Below are 9,533 nucleotides of genomic sequence, written 5' to 3'. Positions count from 1 at the left end.
ACATGCTTCACAGAAACCTGGGAGAGAAAAGCAGTTGTTTTAGATGAAATGTGAGAGGAAGTCTGATATGGTAAATATATGGCTTAAACCTCCATACTGTTTGTTCAAACAAATGCCTACAATATATAGGAGTGATCCAAATATGTCAAGATGTACCATGAAATTCTGATGTGACCAAATTTCTGTATGCTCTTTTTATACTTGCTTAACTTCAACTAAACAGACAGAGTGGCAATAAAGTCCTCATATAGTGTGGCGGGTCCCCTTCAGATGGTTTAACTTTTAAATGCTCGACTTTCATATGGCCGAGACCATATGATTGAGCTTTTAAAACTCAACCGCTATGAATGGAGATCTCCATACAGTGCGGAACAGGAAGATTTCCCATTTCTGCAATGTAGTGTGATCTCAGAGTTGGTATATTTAAGTAGCGGGGGGTGTGGGGGTGTGCAGGGGGGCTTGCTCCCCTGCTAGACAGATTTAGTTTTTATTTTGTTGTTTGTATTTTTTTTTACATGGTCAATGTTTCAAATGTTCGATCATATGGTCTCGGCCATATGAAAGTCGAACATTTGAGATCAGATGTCGATCATGTAAAGTAGACCCAGTGTGGCATAACCAAACTGGAATGTATGTTTTTTTGGGTAGGGATGAAACTTGAAAGGGAAAAATTAAAAGTATCAACATAGGGCACATCTGCTCCACAAAATTAAGAAGCAAAGGCATAGCAAGGGTGGAGTGAAGGAGCATCTTCCCCAGATGCAAAATGTTAGGGGGCATGATCAGTCAACAGTGCAGTATGGGCAATCATTTATGGACAGGTATTCAGGAAATGAATGCAGATACTGCTTTTCTGCCACTTCAGCCCTGTGTGTGTGGTACAAAATGCATGTTTGGTGCTACAGTTTTAAAAGTAGGTGGAGGACCTTTGTTTATTTTGGGTCCTCAAGTATTACAGATTTTTTTTTGTTCTTCAACTTTAACTTGAAGGATATCATGGGCAGCACATGGCTAGGTACAGCTGTGTTACAAAGATAGAGGCAGGACCTTCTGAAAGAAACAATATGTAAATATATTACCTTGTCATAACCATAGCTAAAGTGTTAATTCCTAATACTGAATATATATCTTTCATACAATATAAATAAACTCTGAAATAAGTACAGTACCTTTGTCCATGCAGAACACTTTTGAAGAAGGTTTTGATTCCAAAAACCTGTTAATAAAAAAAAAAGTCATAAAAAATACATTTAGTAATAATACAGAATGTAAAATCAGTGCATTTTCACTACAACACAGCATTATGCAAGCCTTCTTATCACTGACATCTTTTAAAAGCCTTTGCATTACCTCGGATTCCAATTCTTTACCCTCTATTTTTGTTGGTCGTTGTCCCAATCTTGTTTCCTTTTACAGATAACATTAGTATTTATAGATATGCAAGAGAGATTAAAAGTCTGTTAAACCTTTGGATGTATTATTTTTTGAATATATAAAGTAAGGCAAACAATGACAAGGTGTAGCAAATATGCCAGTGTTCACGCATACAGAATTTACTTCCTTTGCAAATGCAAGGAAAACTACTGCCACTCAGAAATACCCTGTGCCTAAAATGTTACATATTTTACAAATGCTTCCATTCAACCCATTCCCATAGAGAATTATTTTTAAAAAATCTAACCAATATGCCAAAATTTAAGTGAAACCCTTTAAAATTGAGGGGAAACATGAAATGTTTCTCGGGCAGAGAGATCTGGCTTTGCTAGACTTAACTAATTTAACAGTCTGAATACATAAGGCTGCTTATTTACTGGATGAATCCTAAACCTAGGACACTGCGTCAAGAAAATGGATCTTGTGTCTTTAATATCTTAACTGAGAAACAACCAGTTGTAAACAGTATGACAAGTTACTATCAAGCAATGCAACTTTTACAAAAATGTACAGTCCTGGCATAATCATTGAAAGGTGGCTGAAATCTGCAATAAGTGATAATAAAATACTCCCCAAAGAAAATAATATTATCACACATGATAGAAACACAAATATGGGGTGGCACAGCAGTTATAGTCAAAATCTCCCTACATATATATACATATCATAACCAACTCCCACAGTTGTAAAACCCCTGAAGTCTTAGCCACCTCATTAAAAATCAACAAGAACAAATTCATTTGTATTATGGGACTCTACATTCCCCCAGGTAATAATGCAGCCACATTCGAAGACCTCCTACGTTCGATAAACTGCAAACCACCTCAGGAAACTTTAACAAAGGGAGATATAAACATTGACTGGAAACAAAATGAATTAACCTCACCCAGCATAAACTTATTTGACTTCTCACAGCTGACAACCACAACCATCACCTGAGTACACAAAAAATAAAGAGAGAGACCGACCACAGTTGACTGGACTCTTACAAATAAACCAGACACCGTAACCTGCAGCACACCCTGCAAGACACTGTTAGTGACTACTTTCCAACTTACGTAATGAGACAGAGGCAAAATATTCTTAGACAAGTAATGTAAAACAAGTTCTTACCAAAAAACAATTCAACGTTGAGCAATTTTCTCAATATGACTGAAACCTACTACAAATTCAACCCCCTAGACAAAGCAGTACTAAATGAATAGGTCCCCCTCATTACCGCATGAGTCAGGTCAAACCCAGCCCCATGGTTAACACACAAAACCAAAGAAATAAAAGAATAAGAGGCAATCCCTAGTTAGAATGGTTCAAAAACAAACAGCCATACAGGAATACAGAGCCCTACAAAAGCAACAAATAACCAATGACAAAGAATCCAGTTTCTTAAACTTCCAAAACTCACATCAAAACAACACCACTCTCTTCTGGTCATCCATTAAAAAACTATTACTCCCAGGGCAAAGCTGCACTCCTTCAACATCAATTAATAACAACTTAAACAGCATTCCAACTCAGTTTAACCATCACCTCATTAACTTAGTCCTAGCAATCACTAAACAAAATTTCAGCTTACCATCCATTATCCCAGAAACCTATAATACTGCACAGCAATTCATGCCCACACCTGAAGTACTGAAACAATGAAAAAATATTTACAAAAAAAGCTGACAACTCTGGCTGCTGATAACCTACTAACAAAATACATAATTGCAGCCACATCCGTATCATTCCCAGTCTCCAGTCAAGTTAATAGGTCCATATGTGAAAGCTATGTCTCAACAATCTGGAAAAAAAAACTTTCATTAATCCCCTCCATAAAGGCAACAACTCAACAGACCTGAACAATTACTGAAATAGGGATCTTTTCACCCCTATCCAAAATTATGAAAATAAGTATACACTTCCAACTAATCAAATTCCTCAATGACCATAGCTTATTTTCTCCCACAAAACATGGCTTCCAAATTACACCACCACAACCACTCTCCTCAGCTTTACTAACACCATTAATGAATGCAAAAACAATGGAGGCCTATTCTTATCTATTTTTCTTGATCTGCCAAAAGCCTCTGAAACAGTATCACATCAGAAATTACTGTATGAACTAGCATCTCTTGTTCTAAAAAAATCCACTCTAACCCGGTTCAAATAGGCAACAAGCAGTTAAGTGGAAGCAAGACCTTTCAACTTTCCTGCCAGTTACAATACAAGTTCTCCAAGATTCAAAACTTGGGCATCCCCTTTTTAACACTTCTCAATAAACTCCATACCACTTCTCAACAAGCAACCTTTATTCAACATGCAGGCGATACAACACTTGTCTTCTCTGCGCAATCACTACATACCCTACAAGATATCACTCAACATGCTTTCCTATACACATAATCCTGTCTCACCAATGCAAACCTAATCCTCAACACCAAAAAGCAAAACTAATGCACTTTACCCTCAACAGTCTCATAGAACAAAAATGCAAATTCCACATCCTGTCATCCAACACAAAAATGGAATGCACAACACAAACAAAGCTACTAGGAATCTTACTTGATGAAAACTTAAATGCAACTTTACCTGTTCCAAGTCATCGAAAAGCCCACCTGAAGCTAGGATCACTATAAAAAGCAAAATGTTTTCTCACAAAGTCTGCAAGAAAATCAATAGCCACCATCTACCTACCTCTGTGCCTTCAATATGCATCCCTGATCTTTACAAATCTCAATTTAAAAAAAAAAAAAAAAAAAGACTTTTCTTTTCCCAGTTAGGGTCACCACAGTGTACCATGGGTCTGAAGATTGATTGGCAGTGGAGTTTTTACGGTGCCATGTTCCCAGCCTGGTGCCTAACCTTCAAAGAAGGCGCACATGCACAGACACACAAGCACCTACCTGGATGTCTTTAAAACTCACTCAGCCACAGGGAGAGCATGCAGCCTCTGCACAGAACGTGCTCCAGCCAAGAATCGAACCAAAGAACCTCTTGCTATGAGGCGACAATGCTAACCGCTACACCAATCTCAATACCATCCTTAAAACTAAACTCAACACATTAGAATAAAATAGCCAAATTTGCAGCAAGTACCCCACTAAAAACACACCACTGCACAGTCCTTATAGATTTATCCCCCAGTACCTTATATATACAACCCAAGACAGTCTGTAACTTAATTGATTTCCCTGAAAAATACCCATCATTGAAAAATACGCTCCAACCATACTCCAATTCTAGACTACTATGGTGAAGTAACAAATCTCTCCCCTACATATTCAAAACAAGTAACATAGCTTGGAATTCTCTATACCCTCATCAAGTCAATAAAAATTGGGACTCTATCCTGCTGCAAATGAAACAGACAAACAGACATACCTCCAAGTTACTACTAAAACAATATCCAAGCAAAAATTGGATCTGCTCCTGCTCATCTCCTGACTAGAATAAATTTCATGGCCACACTGGTTACTTTTTCTCCAAATACTTGTCCTTGGTACTGCCCACTTTTTCTCTCTCAGACCAGAAAGATACTCACTAAATCACAAAGAGTAAATGTAAACATAATATTATATCACTCTTAGGCTCTAAGTGACAAGACTCACAAGACTCAGTCTCTTCTTCTGTCTAATTAGATTAACCAGTGTCTCACTGTCCCCCCTCTGTCACAGTTTCACCACTCTCTCTCAAATCTCTAAAACTAATACTCCTTGGAACAGTCCAAGTAACCCCAACTATTCACACTTTGCTAATTACATTACTTCTCAATATTAAACGTAACAATGCATTCATAGTTGCTCTACCATATCGTACTATATACTGTTATCAACCATCATCCCCCTTTCCAGTATTTCCACATTAAGTTGCCTCCTCTTTTCATTATTTTAATTCCTAGAAATCACAGATAATATTTAATTATCCTTTGAAATGTCTTCGCTCTCTTTGCTGTATACAAGCCTGTGTCTATTTCTAATGAATGATCGATACCATATATACCCATGCAAGCTATGTTTTTTCTCTCGCATTTGTACACTTACCAATCTATATTTTGTATGCCTTCTGGTAACATGCAACTGTATTTTACATATATGTCAAAATGGTGTTAAATGTGGAACTTTTCTCCCCAGATCTCCACTGAAAAAGGGTTTTATCCTCATCAGACTTTCCATGTAAACAAGGCTACATAGATAAATAAATAAATTACATGTAAGCCCACTCCTGGTCCCATCCATGTGCCGATATGTTTTATTCTTAAACAGAATAGCTATATTTGATAGTTTCTTACTACCATTCCAGTATTTGCCACAGAGGAATTATGCCCTGCACAACTTTGGAAAAAGTGTAAGAAAAAAATATTTTTCTTTAGACAGTCACTCCACAAGGACATAATTAGACATTATAGTACATTAAACCAGACCACCCTTAAAATCACTGTTACACATCTGCACATCAGACAATTTACAGAATGAATAGGTATTGGCCTACAGCCCAACATAGTTAATTGCACCGTCAAGCATTGTCCATAAAGACTACAATGCACTCTGGGCATACCAGACTACAGTCACAGCATTATTGAAGTCTTCTACCTTGTCTCTTAGCTTGTACCAGCAAGGCTATATAAGCATCCAATCTAAGAAGAAGAAAGAGAAATGCACCCAAAGGAAGGAGGAAAGGGACAGCCCAGAACTGTCAATCCACTGGAGACTCTCAAGTCTGAGGATACTAGCTCCAGTGTAACAATCTATTACTTTCTCTCCATGATGCCTGCAACCACTAAGGCCTCTGATGTTGCCCCACATGAGGCCATCATGCCTGCGACCACTAGCATACCCCACTCTCCTCAAGGCCATTCCAAATGCTTATTGGCAGATGCCAACACCCTGACATCAGCCTCCTGATTACTAAACCAGGGGAGGGATGATATTCCCCCACAGTTGTTACAAAAGACATCCATGCCTTAGCGATGGAATCTGTTCAATAAAAACTCCAAGAAAGCCCTGACTAAGCTAGAATCCTTGCCGTGTAATACTTTAAACCTCTCCTAGTGGAAGCCCATGACATTCAAAGATGGCCTTCCAAGACTGAGCTAAGTTGGTTCTGGGTTTCCTTTATTTTCTCTTGCACTATGTAGTCAAACTCAGAAATACAGTGTGTTAGAAGTCTCTCCTCCTATGAGAAAAAGAAAATTCTAAAGTCAACCCAGTCAGAGATTCAGACTCATCTGAATTTGATGAGTAAGACGAAATGGACTCTGAGTTAAAGTTTTCCTGTGACTTTTGGTTTGGCAAAGACAGTGAAGAAACTTTAACCTCTGATTGTCCACTGGAGGATGACTTTTGGAGATAATTTCTCAGGAGGCCTTGGATCGCTTTGGTCTTTCCACTCCAATGTTTATCCCCCCAGTCCAGCAGTTTCTTTTGAATGTTCTTCAAACAGCATCATTGGAGCTGGATTCCCTGACTGATTCAGATGAATGACAAACAGACTTTTGTTTCTTTGAACAGTAACAAGTAATAAAGTTCTGCTCCAGAGTTCCAAACAGCAGACTTGGCACTGGATACCATCTTAGTAGATCAGACGGATCTATTTTTTTCATGTTTTTTGGTCCCATACCCTTACGCACAGTGATAGTTCAAAAGTGAAGGAGAAAAGGCCAGAACTTATACTGACTGCCACCTTCCATCTCAGGCAACAGTGGTTCTCCCATCTGATTCAGATGGTAAGGAAAAATCTGATTTAGAATGGAAACCTCTTGAGATAGTGCACTGAGGAGGCTCCAATACACCCTCAAACTATCCACATTTTGACTACCAGCTTGGAAGCTATGACTCTGCTACACTCTGGCCAATTTTTTCTAAAGCTGTGCTAAAGTTCATGAGTGAAGGTAGGAGGCCAAGCATAACAAAACCATATTTAGTTAAAACAAAATATTTTATCTATGGTATCAAAGGAGGAACATGCGCCCACAGCAACTAGCTATGCCAGCAGTTTCCAATATTTGTCTCAGCTGTTTTCATTAGGTTTAGCCTGTGCCACAGTGAAAGTAAGTTTTTCAGCTGTTTCAACATGCCAGCCTATTGAAACCCCCCCTACTGGAATCCAGGCCCTCAGTAAAGCAATTTGTTTATGCATTTTTATTTTTATTTATTTATTTTTTTGAGTTTCATCGAGAAAGGTTCTCTGTATCAATTGATTATATTCTTGTCCTCTGCATGCCCCATCCTGTTGACTCCCTGGCTGTAATGGTCTACCAATGAGGGCTCCTGCATGCAGGGGACCCCTACTCCATGTGCAAGCTCTATAGGATTACATACAGTGTGGAATTGCACATCTGAAGTTCTGTCATAATGCAGCTTGAGTACGTTTCTTTTTTTTTTTTTTTTTGTTTATAGCATTTTCTCCATTCCTGTATGCTATTGATATATGACAGAGGGCTACGCAAGCTCTGAGATGTGGCTCAAAGATGAGTCCATACAGCAGCCATGCCTCCTCAGCCCATTCCTCATAAATACTCAGTATAATAATTTTCATTTGACCCCAGCCTACACAGAGCTCAGTGACAGGTATGTCTGACAATTTCCCTCCTTCCCACAAAACAGGCACACCTCCTCTCCTGCCACTAACATCAAGTGCACAAGTAGTTAATCAAACTCTGGTCACCTCGGCCTAGTTACAGGTTTACCGTTACTGGTTACTGCTGTGGCTCAGTGAAGCAATTCTTAAAGGACACAATTAATCAGTAGCCCAGCTATGGTTCTCAACTTTGTGTGACAAAAACTGACCTTATAACCTTTCGAACCAGCAGTTTCTTCATCACTAAAATTCCTTACCTGTAAAACAGTGTTCCTGATAGCTGTCACCTCTGCTAGGACAGTTTCTGAAATACAAATCCTTGCAGTTCCACAGAGGTTTGATGACCATGCGTACTAAATGCTCCTTTGTGTCACATGTAATTACAGGGATAACTGTGAATCAAGCTATTCAACTTCCAGCGTTCTTTCCTAATCCCAAAAATGAAGGGAAAGATTTTTGTACTTCCTGAAGAAGTCCAAATTTTGAAGTAATACCAGCCTAGACAGAAGTAAGCTTTTCACAAAACTGAATAACTGCTTGTCTCCTTTGCTGAAACTAAGCAATGACAAAGCAGATGAAAAGTGGCTAGCATATTTATTTATTTTATTTTATTTTACATTTGTTAACCAAGGGTGTCTGAGCCAAAAAGGCCCTTTTTCAGCAGAGGCTCGGGGAGAAAAGCTCCACAAAGAAAAAGTACAGATACATTTAGTTACTTAGAAATGATCGGTATACATACAAATTACAGGAGACAGGTTTTTACAGTGGTATGTGGCACATCAACAGTTACAGTGGAGAGAACAAACAAAAAAATATTAATTTAAAAATAAAGGTAATTAATAGATTTGTGGTGTACAGCTGAAATTTGGAACATAGGTAGTATACATATATACTACACAGGTACAGTACATACATTGTAGATTAGCCAGTGTTTGTGAGCAAGACTGAAAACTATTATCAAGTACTCTAGATTTAGTATGTATACCTTATCCGCTTTCACTAGCCTGGGGAGAAATCATGGCACTGCCAACTTTGCTTGAGATGTTGCCTGATGAGGTCTTGAAAGGAGACTGTGGATGATGTGTTTTGAATGCTAGTAGGGACAGAGTTCCATTTTTTAGCCACTGAACTACTATATAGTGCGCCTCCAAAGCTATTGTAGCTGTTGGTGACTTCTAGTAGTAGTTTGCTTAATGATTAAGAGGCATTTTAGCTGAGTGATGTTGTACTAGGTTTTTGAGGGCAGGACACTTATTGGGGAGGTAATAGATAGAATGACAGAGGCAGAGCTGATTGTAGGTTAGGAGGTTGGGCAGTTCAAGCCAGTGGAGCTGTCTCAAAGCAGTACAGTGATGAGTTCCATATGAGCAATTTGCAGCAAAGCAGGCAATTCTGTTATAGCAGGCTTCCATTTGGCTTAGTTCAGTTTTGTTGAGATTAGTCAGAATGGGAGATGCATAGAGTAGGGTGGATAGAAGGTGGGAGCGAGCAATGGCTGATCTTGTGTTGTTGGTAAGAAATGGTTTGATACGGTAGAGTGA

General features: G+C 38.7%; 1 protein-coding gene across 1 annotated transcript in view; it reads right to left on the bottom strand.

The window, feature by feature from the left end:
- Positions 1-1,103: 1,103 nt before the first annotated feature.
- Positions 1,104-9,533, bottom strand: part of LOC122815072 — a 630,978-nt gene continuing 622,548 nt past the window's right edge. Inside the window, exon 5 of the mRNA XM_044087316.1 lies at positions 1,104-1,216. Coding sequence (XP_043943251.1) covers positions 1,104-1,216 — 113 coding nt within the window. The remainder of the gene's footprint in view (positions 1,217-9,533) is intronic.

This window comes from Protopterus annectens, chromosome 11.part0, assembly GCF_019279795.1.
Source record: "Protopterus annectens isolate FY-2018-M chromosome 11.part0, PAN1.0, whole genome shotgun sequence".
In the NCBI taxonomy this organism is placed as follows: Eukaryota; Metazoa; Chordata; order Ceratodontiformes; family Protopteridae; genus Protopterus; species Protopterus annectens.
This window is presented reverse-complemented; position numbering and strand designations above follow the sequence as displayed.